The sequence below is a fragment of the Littorina saxatilis genome, linkage group LG11, assembly GCF_037325665.1.
Source record: "Littorina saxatilis isolate snail1 linkage group LG11, US_GU_Lsax_2.0, whole genome shotgun sequence".
NCBI classification, from domain to species: Eukaryota; Metazoa; Mollusca; class Gastropoda; order Littorinimorpha; family Littorinidae; genus Littorina; species Littorina saxatilis.
Window position 1 is genome coordinate 31,618,882 of NC_090255.1, and position 15,811 is coordinate 31,634,692.

Here is a 15,811-nt window from a genome sequence, read left to right on the forward strand (position 1 = left end):
AGAGTTTTTCTGCAAAAAAAATATGAATAATATCATCATGCGCTAAAGATAGTCTGACAAGTATACCAAGGCTTGTATGTGTTTACAGCACTCAGACGTAAAACGTTGTTTTTATGTTTTAATGTTGTTGTTTTTATATTAACAGGCAGGTAAAGAGTCCAGTATTGAAGTTATGCTGTATTTCTGGGGGAACAAATCATTTCTTGATATGATCATGTTTGAAACAACTTGAGCTGTCTCAGTGGGGCTGGGCCGCTATTGCGCGGGGCCGCTATTGCGCGAATCTAACCCAAACCCTAACCCTAACCCTAAAGATTCGCGCAATAGCGGCCCCGCGCAATAGCGGGCCGACCCCGTCTCAGTGTCTGTTAGTAATAATACTGTCTTTGTTTTATTTTATTCCAGGAACATATGAATTACCTAATTTAATGTTCCCTCATGACCCACTTTGCCAACATATTGATGATATTTCCAAAGGCGCTGAGCAGGAAAAGGGGGTTCTCGGGCATGCATAGTGGCTTGAAATCATTGTGTCTGATGTTCTTTTTAGTGAACCTACTCAGCGATGAAGGAGCATCACCTTACAACATAAACAAGCTGAGCAGAACTGCTCTATGAAGGATTACCTGTCACTGTCATACTGGTTAAACTGATGTAGGTCATCCTTTAGGTGACAGAAGTGGTTCAACAAAAGAGCTACACTTCATTTCTATAGCTGTCAAAAGTGTGAAAGAATCCAACAACATCACGAAAACTTGTTACTGCACAGGAAACAAGGACTTGCATTTCCATTCATCGCTGACTTTTTTCTGCCATCAATGACATATTTATGGACAGTTTAACAAGTCATATGGCTTATCTGATGCACTTTTGAAGGCTTTATTTACAAAGCCAAGCTCCATAACATTTTGAAAATGGGGCACTTAAATCTACTTCAGTTAAAAAAATGTTTGCCTGAACTGAGAGCAGGCGGAACTTGCAATGCTGTCTACTGAAGAGTGTGGCTGTAGTTCTGTTTACAACAGATAGAGTGGAATTTAGGAGCAGTCTGTTAAGTTTAATCAAAATGGCAAAGCTGCAGTCAAGTTTTCGCGCCAGCAGTGAGATTTCGCTGTCGGGTTCAGACCCTGGAGGGTCTGGGGATTTTTCATCCCCAGAAGAAGAACTGTTGTACTACGCTCGCAACGGATTCGCCGCAGACATTGAGAACCTTCTGCAGTCATGCGCCGACAAGAGTGTCAACATCAACATCAACTGTAAAGGTAAGGGGTGGGTGTTTTTTTTTATGTCGACAGCTTGTGCATGAGTGTCAGGTGTACAGAGGTGTTTGCACTTCAGCCTGGAGATGGTATCAGTACTACTGTAATAATTGAAAGCTGATCGGGGTCATGGGACAGTCATAGCACAAACTGAAGTGAAAAAATACAGGGGCTAGGGTTGCATGAACTGAACATTAGTATTTGATGGTCTTGAGAGCATTATGGCAAAGTTATTTGGATAACATTTGAATCTGGAGTGATGAGGAAAGAAAGGGGAAGATCACAAACAGACATAGTGAGAGAATTGGGGGTGAGGCAGGGATCGCGCTAGCTTTTTAAAAAACGCGTAAGTCATACGCAACGAAACGAAAAAAATGCGTCACGGACCAATATTTTTGCGTACTACGAAAACACGTACAGACACAAACAAAACACGCACGAAAGACTTAAAGACACTCCTTACCTAAATACGGCGAGTTTTCCTGTCGAACTCCGCGCACGCCTGTCGAATAACACCCCTGCTGTCTCCAACCTTCGGGCCTTGCGAGTTTGTTTCCCGCTCTAATACGACTAGACACACTTTCCGCCTTTTGGAAGCGCGAGATGGGAGAGCAGCTAATGTCTGTTTCATTATCCGACAAGACATTATCTGGTAATACCCTCGTTACGTTCGTTTGCGATACTTCGATGCAAAAAGAAACGGACTTTAGTTTTGACGCGCAGATTTTATGTGTGTCGTCACTTCTCGAGCCCTATAGTCAGTTTCAGGATCGGGTGATTATTAAGTCAGAGCAAAAGCGCTGCGTGAAGGCAAGAAAAAGTTACAATATTTTTGCGTATGGCTTACGCGGCGCGGCGAAAAAAACGCGTCAGCGACTTTTAAAATGCGTCAAATACGCAAAAATCGTGCGTAAACGCGATCCCTGGTGAGGAGAGATTGGCAACGATATACAGTACATGTAGTAGATGTGTCGTGTGTGTATTCTGTCAATGTTACAATAATCGTGTCTCATGATTTGCACGATAGCTATTAAGCTGTTCCCTTGGGGCACTTAATATGGTTATCAGAATTAATTAAAGAAGGCTTGAATTTAATACCTAAGTGTTGGCGCTTGAGATGTGAAAAATATCATTGGGTGTTTAATTTGTTTGTTCATCAAGCATTTTCCACAATTTGTTTTATAATTGATCAATATTTTCAGGTTGTCTTTGTGTGTGTGAGTGTAGAGTCGAAAATTGCGTGTACAATCAATCAATCAATCAATATGAGGCTTATATCGCACGTATTCCGTGGGTACAGTTCTAAGCGCAGGGATTTATTTATTTTTATTTTTATTTTTATTTTATGCAATTTATATGGCGCACATATTCAAGGTGCGCAGGGATTTATTTATGCCGTGTGAGATGGAATTTTTTTTACACAATACATCACGCATTCACATCGGCCAGCAGATCGCAGCCATTTCGGCGCATATCCTACTTTTCACGGCCTATTATTCCAAGTCACACGGGTATTTTGGTGGACATTTTTATCTATGCCTATACAATTTTGCCAGGAAAGACCCTTTTGTCAATCGTGGGATCTTTAACGTGCACACCCCAATGTAGTGTACACGAAGGGACCTCGGTTTTTCGTCTCATCTGAAAGACTAGCACTTGAACCCACCACCTAGGTTAGAAAAGGGGGGAGAAAATTGTTAACGCCCTGACCCAGGGTCGAACTCGCTTCCGAGCGCAAGTGCGTTACCACTCGGCCACCCAGTCCATACCCAGTGTACATACTCCGTTGCTTTGCTGTGTCTACCATGCCTGTTTACAAAGGTCTAAAATTGTGTTGGCATTTAGATGTTCAGAAAATGTTTCGCAGTAATTGCATCTAGCATTGCTGGCAGGACTGTGTGATGTGAATAAAAACTTTTATGTCACCATTAACAACTCTCTATTCTGCAGGGAAAACAAAAAGTAACAGAGGATGGACTCCGTTGCATTTAGCCGCATACTTTGGCCATGCCGCTGTTGTCCGAGCTCTGTTAGAGGTGAGTTAATCTATGTTTCCGACATGCAGGCATTCTTTCCTTTCTGAAATTCCTGTTACTTGCTTCAAACAATTAGATGCAATGATTTGGATCATGTGTTTTTGAATCTGTACTATGTTAATTTGCTATCCCAGCTTATTTGTCAAGATAAATTAAGGTAGTGCAACATATCTGTTATAGTCAGAGATTTTCCCTCATTGTAATACAAGCTGCTTTCTTTATGAATAAGCGAGCTGCAATAGGAGGCCCAGGCTGGGAACTTAGGAACTTTATCATGCGCATAAGAGTCTGCACAGAAAGGTGGTTGAAAATTAAATCACGTCAAACTCTTGAGGTGTCAACGAACTGTTTTTTAAGTCATGCAGTCTACCGCCTTAGCTATGTCCCTGCCTCAACCATCTGCTACTATGGCAAGTTCTTTCTTTATTTGGTGTTTAACGTCGTTTTCAACCACGAAGGTTATATCGCGACGGTATAGCAAGTTATTTGCACCAATTTCAAACACAGTTGTAAAGCATATGTGCATAAATTATATCTGTGACAGTTTTTGTGGCAGTTAATTCATTTCAATGCTTGTTATTCTCTCAGGTGCCAGGAGACAGGTTCCGTATAACTCTCACTTACTCTATTACACATGTCGTTTGCATTTAGATCGCTTACTTCCCTTTGCTTATCAGATCTTTAAGTAGCGCTGTGCTTGCTTTGTTTAAGATTCTTATCTTTGACAGTATTTTGTCCTTTCTATAATGGCTTGAAACTTTGTGCTCACTCACAGGCAGGAGCAGAGGTGAACACAATCAACTCATCAGGAGACACTCCCTTGCACAGAGCAGCTTACACTGGCAGAGAGGTTTGGACCTGTTTTTGTTCAATGTTCCATCAAAGTGACATGGTCAAACATATAAGGTGGTTCAAGAGAGAAAGAGTCATTTATAATGTGTACTAGCTGTACCCGTTTTTCGAAAACCTCTTCTGTAATGTCTTGGAACAGTCCTTGACGAATGATTTGTTCCTTCTGGTATGCATGTCAAAAGATACATGTATGACATACACTCACACGCACACACTCAAACACAAGCACACTCACTACAAACACACATGGTCACACACACACACACAAATATACCCACTGCATACCACATTCACACGTGTGTGTCTTGCACACACACAAATTCTTACACACATACACATGTGCAGTCACAAGAGCGTGCACGCACAAACAAACATGCACAGTTGAACGTTCTTAAAAGGACATTTGTTAACACCAGCTGATGTGATATTTTAAAGTAGGATGTCCTGCTCAATGCACGTAGGGTTCATTTTGTGTGATGTATTGTTTTTAATGTGCGCAGGATGTGGTTGGCCTACTGCTGGAGTTTGGAGCAGACATCAGAACAGTCAACTCCGAAGGTCATCGTCCCCGAGATGTCACTCGCCATGAACATGTGCTCAACATGCTGGATGGTAATTTCATTTTCATTTCTTTATTGTCCCATCGCTGGGAAATTCGGGTCGCTTCCTCCCAGTGGAAAGCTAGCAGCAACAGAGTCGCGCTACCCAGGTGTATGCGTGTTTAGGTGTAATCAGCCACCTGCACTTATGGCAGAATGACCAAGGTCTTTTACGTGCCACAGTGGTGACACAGGGGTGGAACATAAGGTCTTTTTAATAATGAAATGAATTTTGTTGTTGTAATGATGGGGTTTATTTCTTGTTACAGCGGCAGCAAGCCATGAAGCACGGCTACTGCATGAACAGTTGCTCAATGCAGCAGCCACTGGTAACATGGAACTGTTACATTCAGTGGTGAGTCAGCACTCGCACGTATGCACACATAGACGCAAGCACATACGCACAGGCACACACACACACACACACACACACACGCACACACACTCACACACACACATACACACACACACACACACGCACTTACACAGTACCCACACACTGTGCACACAACACACTGAGTGACGCCCAAGACGCACACACTATGCATCTTTTTATGTTTTGTGTGTGTACATGTGTTTCTTTTACTGTTTCCTGTACAAATGCACCCATTGTTCTGTGTACTGTTAAGATGAACTTGGCAACTTTATGTTGAAACACGCGGCTATGGAATGCATTTCTTTACCCCCCTTTTAAAGGTGGTCGTCTACATTTTTGCTTTTTTTCAATAATCTTATGGTTAGATTTTGTTAAAAAGTTATGTCAGATGATGAGTGAACCATGGGAAAAAAATGTTTAGAACAAAAAATATATGTAAAAAATGTTTTTATTTTTGAGAAGTGTTATTATATATGAAGTCTTATATCGCGTGCGTATCTCCAGACTCGGATTCAAGGCGCAGGGATCTATTTATGCCGTGTGAGATGGAATTTTTTACACAATACATCACGCATTCACATCGACCAGCAGATCGCAGCTATTTTGGCGCATATCCTACTTTTCACGGCCTATTATTCCAAGTCACACGGGTATTTTGGTGGACATTTTTATCTATGCCTATACAATTTTGCCAGGAAAGACCCTTTTGTCAATCGTGGGATCTTTAACGTGCACACCCCAATGTAGTGTACACGAAGGGACCTCGGTTTTTCGTCTCATCCGAAAGACTGTTAACACTTCCCATGTTGTGATTTCCATGTGCAGAGAGCATGTGCTTTGACTATAAATATCGACCAATCAAATTCATGTCACTATGCTGACAGCCACACCAACACAATCACAGCAACAGTATGACACTGGGTATTGGAGCGCTGTCCACGTGTTTTTTTTAAACACACGAAATGCATGGTATTTGAGAGGAGTTTTGCCCTCGGCATTTGCCAAATAAGGATATCCTACTACATCGAATTACTATAATGAATTTTCAATCGGCTACCCTGGCTTCCTCATTCCTGATCGAAGGGGGGTGTATTTTTGATATTTGTAGGGAATAGACTCATTATTTCAATGGTCAAATGCCGATTTCTGTATAAAAAAAAAAGGACCTTTAAGACACCCCCCCCCCCCCCCCCCCCCCCCCAATTTAAGACTTCCTCCATTTTAAAACCCTGTTTTGGGGCGGGGATGTAGCTCAGTCGGTAGCGCACTGGATTTGTATCGAGTTGGCCGCTGTCAGCGTGAGTTCGTCCCCACGTTCGGCGAGAGATTTATTTATCAGAGTCAACTTTGTGTGCCGACTCTCCTCGGTGTCCGAACACCCCCCGTGTGTACACGCAAGCACATGACCAAGTACGCACGAAAAAGATCGTGTAATCCATGTCAGAGTTCGGTGGGTTATAGAAACACGAAAATACCCAGCATGCTTCCTCCGAAAACGGCGTATGGCTGCCTAAATGGCGGGGTAAAAAACGGTCATACACGTAAAATTCCAGTCAAGTGTACGTGGGAGTTTCAGCCCACGAACGAAGAAGAAGAAAAAAACCTGTTTTCTCACATATTCTGTTCATAATCTCTGTATATTTACTTCCATTTTGAGACTCCGTCCTTTTTGAGACCTGAGTTTGAAAGGTATCATGTCTTCTTCTTCTTCTTCTTGGCGTTCGCAGAGGTTACACGATCAGTCCAGCACTGGTGATAAATATTGTCGTTTTCTCCAACTCCTGTCGACTGCCATATAGTTTGGTGTGCAAGGGAGTTGGTGACGGCCACACTTCTTTTCGTTCCTCATCTAGTAAGGGACATCGCTGTAAGATGTGTTCCGCTGTTTGGTCTTCTTGACCGCAGGCACAGGTTGGTGATGGCGCCAGCTTGAACTTTCGGTTCATGTGAGCATTGAGCCTGTTGTGGCCAGTACGCAGCCTGATGAGGTTGACTTGCTGCTCTCTGGACAATGTGTGGTAGTCATCTCTGTTTGTCCTTGGCCTCATCAATGCCTTGATAATAATAATAATGATAATAATAAATAACTTTTCTATAGCGCGAGTCCCATCAATTGGCTCCAGGCACGTTTCATGATATTGAGGATTGCAGTTTCCCTCACACACAATATTCCAAAATAATAAATAGTCAAACAGGGGCCAAAAAACAGTTTGCACCAAGAGTTCAACTTTTTATCTATCCAAAACAGTAAAAAAAATTATATGAACATTCGTATTTCCAAGATGATTGGCGTTCCAAGACGCTATATCCTAAAACCCCCAAAACATGCTTTTACAACTTCAGTGCATAATAACTGCCCAAAGGTGCTGTTTAAAGCAACCATTGATAATAATTTTTGAGTCACTTGAGAAAAAGTGACTCTATGTAATCGGTCAGTGTTAGTCTGTCCGGCCGGCCGGCCGTAGACACCACCTTAACGTTGGACTTTTCTCGGAAACTATCAAAGCGATCCGGCTCATATTTTGTTTAGTCGTGACCTCCAATGACCTCTACACTTTAACGATGGTTTCGTTGACCTTTGACCTTTTTCAAGGTCACAGGTCAGCGTCAAAGGAAAAATTAGACATTTTATATCTTTGACAAAGTTCATCGGATGTGATTGAAACTTTGTAGGATTATTCTTTACATCAAAGTATTTACATCTGTAGCCTTTTACGAACGTTATCAGAAAAACAAGGGAGATAACTAGCCTTTTCTGTTCGGCAACACACAACTTAACGTTGGGCTTTTCTCGGAAACTATAAAAGTGACCGGGCTCAAATTTTATGTGAACGTGACTCCCAGTGACCTCTACACTTTGACGTCTGCTTTGGTGACCTTTGACCTTTTTCAAGGTCACAGGTATGTCTTGAAGGAAAAAAAATGAAATATCATATCTCTGAAACTATTCATCGGATTTGATTCAAACTTTATAGGATTATTCTTTACATCAAATTATTTACATCTGTATTGTGTTGTGAATAGCAATTTCTTCCTGTCCATCTGATGCCTCATATAATATTCAGAACTGCGAAAGTGACTCGATCGAGCGTTTGCTCTTCTTGTTAACATACTCCTTGAACACATTAATAAAAACGGTTAACTTGCAAAAAAAAGGGACAGTATTGATCAGAACAATGGTAAGATGAAGGACGCTACTTATATTTTGTACATTTTTTATCTTTATCGTTTCCTGTAGACCTCAGAAGTTCTAACCAGCTTAAGAAATCATTCTAAAATCGAAAAACAAACATCTATACAGTTTGTACGCAAAGTAGATTGATATTTGACACAGTCACACAGACATACGTGGGCTATGGGGCAACCCTACCCCCTAAATTTGAAAACGGGGTCAATTTCTTAACTGCATGCATTCAGCAAAACAATCCCTAAAAATTTATTTTTTTCACAAATGAACTTATGACTTTAGAAAAGCATTCAAAAATGCATATATACAACGCTTTTTCTTTGGTCCCAATTCAAGGGGGTGTGCTATTCTCAGGTAACACTGTGAACGCTCAAATGAGACTTGGTCACATGTCAAAATAGTAATCCCCCCTGTTGTTCATGGTTCGTTGGTGGGATTTTTTTTTATCTGAGCCATTGGCAAGCATGAAATGTCATCAACATTAGGAAAGACATAGTATCTCCCATTGTCTTTTGCGCGCAAACACTTCACACAGATCTCCTCTCGATCTGGCCCATCGGGGAAATGGGTTGACTTGGGGATGATCACCGCCCTGTATCTCTCCACCTTTCCATCCATGCTGACAAAGTCAGCGGTCACAAAGTCCCTAACTTGAATGTCTCACTGTAGGACAAAGAACCTGGTTTTCACGACTGGCACCACGCGGCATCCAGTGGCGTGTTGTGGGTAGACGTCCATTGATTTTGATAATAATTTTTATATTTTTAATTTTCAGACCTTGTTTTTAATCCGAATATAACATATTTATATGTTTTTGGAATCAGAAAATGATGAAGAATAAGATGAACGTACATTTAGATCGTTTTATAAAAAAATAATTTTAATTACAATTTTCAGATTTTTAATGACCAAAGTCATAAACTAATATTTACGCCACCAAGCTGAAATGCAATACCGAAGTCCGGCCTTTGTCGAAGATTGCTTGGCCAAAATTTCAATCAATTTAATTGAAAAATGAGGGTGTGACAGTGCCGCCTCAACTTTTAAAAAAAAAGCCGGATATGACGTCATGAAAGACATTTATCGAAAAACTGAAAAAAACGTCCGGGGATATCATACCCAGTAACTCTCATGTCAAATTTCATAAAGATCGGTCCAGTAGTTTACTCTCAATCGCTCTACACACACACACGCACACACACACACACACACACACACTCACACACACACACACAGACACACATACACCACGACCCTCGTCTCGATTCCCCCTCTATGTTAAACATTTAGTCAAAACTTGACTAAATGTAAAAAGAAAAAAAAAAGAAAAAAAATGGGATAGCGGCGAAACGGGATTGCGCCAAAATGGGATGCGGGAGTAAAATGACGCTTGGCTTGTTAAATGTCGCCAAAATGGGACGGCGGCAAAACGGGATTGCACGTAAATGGGATATTGCGCGAATTATAAACGAAGGAGTAGGCCCTAAGTTTCTCGTACGAGATGTTTACTGGGAGTAAATATTTGGGGAGTAAAAATTTAGTTCCTTGTGAGTTCTTTTTTCGTACAAGATTTTTACTGGCAGTTTACTCCGTCCGAGTCAATTTTTCGTGGAGTAAAAATTTTGTGTTACACCGGTTCATGACCGTTGTGGTAACGAGCGCACATTGTTGTCTCTATATATTGTGTTCCTACGAATCGAAAGTACGATCGCCAAGCCAGTCTGTCATTGAAGGCAACGTTCGATATTTCCGTCTGTCAGCGTTGCCAACGTTCGACAGATTTTACTACTGTTACTCACAAACTTTCAATTTACACAATGAAATGCCAATAACATGTACACACAAGAATGGGAGACGAAGGGAAAACCTACTAGCGATTGAAATTATGCAAACGAACTCACAAATCCCTCACTTTCCGAATGCAAACGCTGCAAATCCGTATGCGTGCGTCGCTGTGCCGAACGTTGGGTTGACGAACGTTGCTGACAGACGCAACAAAACTTGATCAAAAGGCACTAAAAACGATTAAATGTTTTACTCACTGGGTATCGCATTCCTCTTTTTCTTCCTGCAGACGATATGAAGCGGTTGAAACGTCGTTTCCGATTAAAGGCTCGGTTATTTCCGTTAAAAACGAAGTTTGCCGAACGTGTGATTCAGTCTACAGACACCGGTCGGATCACAACAAAAATGTTCATTCTTTGCGATTTTGTGATACTGTTGATGATACACCTGCTTTCCAGTGAAGAACATCAATAAAATGATGTTCACAAGCAAGAATAACAGACAAAAGCACGCGATGTGTAAAATTAGGCTTTGCTTTGCAAACAAAGCACGTGTTTTTTTTACCGACAGACACTTTCGGTGGTGATTGAAAATGTTTCCAGAAACGGTTTTATGCTCCCATTTGATATTGTTTCCCTATTTTCTCTAGTCAGAGACTAACCTTGTGTATTAATTGAATTAATAACCCCATTATCATAAGTTTTGTGTGTTATTTTTGTGTCTGTTGAATCACACTTTGAGATGGAGTCATGTGACAGAAGGAAATGGTGTCTGTCAGGATTCACACGTTCGCTTCGAAAAACGCGCTCAAATAATTGCTCAAACACAAACATTTTAGCTTTTATTTATTTTTTTGTATTGCAAATACCATACTTACTCATGCCAAGCAGAAAAAATGATGAAAATCAACACAGTAAGCAAGTAATTTGAAGGCAAAGTTTACACACATCAAAGAGTCTGATTACCGTGAAACCTGCCTCCAGGCGCCTTACAGATTCATTATAGAATAAACTAGCACAAATCAACAAGCATACAAAGCATACATTTAACTGAGACATAACACCAAGATCCCAAGCACTAAGCAAAACTTAGCGTACAATGTTAAAAGTACACACACACACACACACACACACACGCACACACACACACACATGCACGCACGCGCACACACAAAGATACCATTGACAAATAGACCATAAAGCACATACAGGGTAGAGAGTTCCAAAACAGAATAGAGTTGTGGAGAGTCTACTCAGGCTAAGCAAAGGCTTTACGAAACAGGTATGTTTTGAGTTGTGTTTTGAAGGAGGAAAGGCTGCTGGAGTCACGGATAGAACTTGGAAGCGAGTTCCAGACGGTCGGAATCTGGTACCTAAAGGTTCTTTCACCAAAGGTCTTGGTCCTGGTTTTGGGGATGCGAAGGAGTTTTTCAGAGGAGGATCTGAGAGAACGGGATGGCTCGTAGATACTGAGGGAATGGGACAAATAGGGGGGAAGTGATTTCTCAAAACAGCGGTACCCTAACAGAGCCAGCTTGTACTCGATTCTATACTTCATAGGAAGCCAGTGAAGGGTGGTAAGTAGGGGAGTGACATGGTCTTTCTTAGACTTCTGCAGAATGAGCTTTGCAGCACAGTTCTGGACTCTCTGTAAGCGATCAAGTTCTTCAGTGGGGAGCCCGGCAAGCAATGAGTTGCAGTAGTCAAGTCGACTCAGGGTCAGAGAGGAGACAAGTTGAACAGTGGCTTGGAGTGTCAGGAATGATCTGACAGAGGAAATCTTGCGCAACTCAAAAAAGGCACATTTACAAACAAAACTAATGTGTTTTTGCATTGTCAGAGCAGAGTCCAGGTCCACGCCTAGGTCCTTAACAGCGGTTTGGGAGACAATCTGAGTGTCGCCTATTGTCAGGGAAGTACAGTCAATCTGATTTAAAGCATGCCTTGAGCCTGACAGCATCACCTCAGTTTTTGAGTCATTCAGCTTGAGTTTATTGTCTATCATCCAGTCTTTAACTGACTCAATGCAGCGCTCAGTGTTTTTAACCACTTTTGGAAAATCACTGGGGGGAGCAGAATCCTCTATTTGGGTGTCGTCGGCATACTTGTGGTGTTCGCAGCCATGCCTCGAGATGACGTCAGATAGGTCCTGTGTGTATAGAGTAAACAGAACCGGGCCTAGAACAGAGCCCTGAGGTACTCCGTGCTTCAGGGGAACAGGGGATGATTCTTTTTGACCTATTTGTACTCTTTGAAAGCGTTCAGAGAGATATGACACGAACCACTGGAAGGCTTTGTCGGCAATTCCAAACGTGAACTGTAGTCTCTTTAGGAGAACGTCGTGGTCGATGGTGTCAAATGCCGCCGAGAGGTCCAAGAGTGATGATTGTCTTCTGCTCACTAAAGCGGACACTGTTTTCAGGTTGGTCTTCCACAGCTCCTTCTTTCGCCAGCTCATCTGCCCTTTCATTTAAAGGTCTCAAGTCGTAAAAGGGGGGCTCCCCTTTACACGTACAGTAAATGAATGCATTTCCTTCTCTTCAGTTGTCCAGCAAGAGTGCGCCAAGCATCCTGTGTAAAGATGAGTTTGGCAACACGGCCCTCCATCGCGCCGCCATGCATGGACACGCTGAGGTGGCGGTGTACCTCCTGCAGAATGGCATGGACCCGGACGTCAGGAATATTAAAGGTCAGGACACTAGTGTGAATTTATTTTTGAAGAGGGTGATTGGAGCAAGGCTCTGAGGTGGGGGGGGAGGGGGGGGGAGGGTGTTGAAGCATAAATGAAAATGTAGATGAAATGGAAAGATCTTGTTTGCTTCTGGGAGATGTGTAACTGAACGTGGTCTAAGATTACATCTCTCTCTCAATTAGCAACGTATATTTACAAAGCACTACGATTTCGCACTGATTCTCTGGAAAATGCACAGTTGCAAGATGCAGGTCCATAATGTTGCCTTTTCTGCTTATTTTAAACATTGTTCGCTTGTATTATGTGTCACCAGTCTTGTTATGGGCCGGAGGCCTAACAAATAAAATGTCTGACACCGACTCTCTCTCTCTCTCTCTCTCTCTCTCTCTCTCTCTCTCTCTCTCTCTCTCTCTCTCTCTCTCTCTCTCTCTCTCTCTCTCTCTCTCTCTCTCTCTCTCTCTCTCTCTCATTCATTATTGTGGGGAGGGGTCATGGGTGATTTGATGGGGGTGTAATTGTGTTAACTGAGGACATGTATCTTCAAATTATGATCAGAGCTGTCTTTTCTGTCAGTACTTCAGCCCTTGCCAACTTTGGTGGGAATTTTGTTTCTGTTTATTTGCCAACGCTGCTCTGTTAAGTGTTATACATATACCCAGAATGAGAAACATCAGCAGTTTTTCTGCATCACGAATCATGTTTTTCTCAGCATTCCAATTGTAAAATATTTTCAAAATGTTGGAACGTTAGCGGTCTGTTGGTTTTTGTATTTTTGTATACCAGTGTTGTGCTTTCCTGTGATGAGGAAGGTATGCCCCCAAAACTAAATCAAAATGTATCTTTCCGAATCGTACATAAAATAACAGTGGAAGACAATTTCTCGCTTGCAGGCCAGACAGCATGTGAAGTGGCCCACACACCCCAGATGAAGCAGGTGCTGGGAGTTCAACCAATCAAAACCCTCAAACTTCATCCTCAGAGGTTTGAAGGGCCACTAGCTAAGGTGAAGGTTGCTTCTGCTTTAACTTTTACTTTCGGGTCTGGGCCTCTTTGAGTAGAGTTTTTGAGTCACTTGAGAAAAAGTGACTCTATGTAATCGGTCAGTGTTAGTCTGTCCGGCCGGCCGTCTGGCCGGCCGTCCGGCCGGCCGTCCGTAGACACCACCTTAACGTTGGACTTTTCTCGGAAACTATCAAAGCGATCGGGCTCATATTTTGTTTAGTCGTGACCTCCAATGACCTCTACACTTTAACGATGGTTTCGTTGACCTTTGACCTTTTTCAAGGTCACAGGTCAGCGTCAAAGGAAAAATTAGACATTTTATATCTTTGACAAAGTTCATCGGATGTGATTGAAACTTTGTAGGATTATTCTTTACATCAAAGTATTTACATCTGTAGCCTTTTACGAACGTTATCAGAAAAACAAGGGAGATAACTAGCCTTTTCTGTTCGGCAACACACAACTTAACGTTGGGCTTTTCTCGGAAACTATAAAAGTGACCGGGCTCAAATTTTATGTGAACGTGACTCATTGTGTTGTGAATAGCAATTTCTTCCTGTCCATCTGATGCCTCATATAATATTCAGAACTGCGAAAGTGACTCGATCGAGCGTTTGCTCTTCTTGTTATGGTTTGCTTTGCTTTTCTTCTTTTGTTGTTGTTGTAGTTGTTGTTGTTACGAGAAATGATATGCCAAACATCTGATGCAGGTTGATAAAAAAACAGGAAAAACCTTAAAGAATTTAAACTTTAGCAGTGCACTTCTCACATTCAATGAGTATGGTTTTTTCTTTTAAAGTCATCTTATAATCAGAAGAAAAATGAAAATAAACATGCTGTCTCTATTAATCAGATTCTAAATTAGTTCAAAGCACCTTGCAATAATATGAAAGACACCAGAAAAGTTTACAACATAAGGGTACAACATAAATACAAACAATTTGTTATATCTCAGAGGACTTAAATGTCTAAATCTGTCGTTAGTTACCTTTCCAGAATTTTGGCAGGGTCTATATAATCACCAGGGGCAGACGAGGGGGGGGGGGGGGGGGGGGGGGTTTCTAGGGTTTTTTCAAAATTTTCCGGGGGGGGCATGTCCCCGGACCCCCCTAGCAAGCTGGGCGCTTCGCGCCGTTGGCTCTGCACTTCGCGCCTTCACACCCATATCTTCACAATATACTTTTGGAAAAAAAAAACCCCATAAAATGAACTGATCCGCCCCTGATCACATATAACTCTTCTTCTTTTCAAGGTATTGTTTGAACATTTGTGCATCTTTTTTTTCCAGAAATCTCGCTTCACTGGTTTTAAGAATGTGTGGGTTGTTCTGGAGCGAGGCGTGCTATCCTACTTTCAAACTCGAGGAGACGCCTGCACGGGGACCAAGCGTAAAGGAATGAAATACCTGGATGAGGCGCGATTATGGGTAAGGATTCATGATATAGCCTTGCTGTGGTAAATGTGAATTCTGGGGTAAATGTAATTTCAGCGTGTAAGGTAAAGTAGCTGTGATGCGGGGGGTTATTCCAGAATCAATTGGTTGACCATTTCACCATGAAATAGTTGGGTTGTTTTAAAAATCAACCACAGTGGCACATATAAAAGAGCTCGGTCATTCTGTCATAAGTGCATGTGGCTGATAACACCTAATCAGATACACACCCGGATAGTGTGATTCTTAAGTTGTAAACAATGTAATACTTTCTCTGTGTGTTTTTCCAAAATGATTGTACAGTGCTCTGAGCAGGGATTAACCCTGGATACATGTGCTCTATAAATATTATTATTATCATTGCTGTTAGTTTTCTGCATGGAGGAAACAATCAATCAATCAATCAATCAATGAGTCTTATATCGCGCATATTCCGTGGGTACAGTTCTAGGCGCTCTGCAGTGATGCCGTGTGAGATGAAATTTTATACGGCCAGTAGATTGCAGCCATTTCGGTGCATATTTACCTTTCACGGCCTATTATTCCAAGTCACACGGGTATAGGTAGACAATTATTAACTGTGCCTAAGCAA

At 41.8% G+C, this 15,811-nt stretch overlaps 2 protein-coding genes across 4 annotated transcripts in view; both read left to right on the forward strand.

Annotated features, from left to right (window-relative positions):
- Nucleotides 1-14,415, forward strand: part of LOC138980604 (alpha-amylase-like) — a 335,113-nt gene extending 320,698 nt beyond the window's left edge. Inside the window, exon 12 of the transcript XR_011460399.1 lies at nt 13,846-14,415. The gene's annotated coding sequence lies outside the window, so the exon portion shown is untranslated. The remainder of the gene's footprint in view (nt 1-13,845) is intronic.
- LOC138980594 (oxysterol-binding protein-related protein 1-like) overlaps nt 1-15,811 on the forward strand; it is a 69,943-nt gene that overhangs the window by 585 nt on the left and 53,547 nt on the right. For 2 of the 3 annotated variants that reach the window (XM_070353497.1, XM_070353499.1), the window contains exons 2-9: nt 551-1,262; nt 3,210-3,295; nt 4,071-4,145; nt 4,648-4,759; nt 5,016-5,101; nt 12,638-12,782; nt 13,676-13,788; nt 15,076-15,213. In XM_070353497.1, the coding sequence (XP_070209598.1) occupies nt 1,067-1,262; nt 3,210-3,295; nt 4,071-4,145; nt 4,648-4,759; nt 5,016-5,101; nt 12,638-12,782; nt 13,676-13,788; nt 15,076-15,213 (951 nt within the window). In that variant the 5' untranslated portion in view covers nt 551-1,066. Of the gene's footprint in view, nt 1-412; nt 1,263-3,209; nt 3,296-4,070; nt 4,146-4,647; nt 4,760-5,015; nt 5,102-12,637; nt 12,783-13,675; nt 13,789-15,075; nt 15,214-15,811 lie in introns of those variants that run through there. The other variant, XM_070353498.1, reaches the window with a different exon arrangement.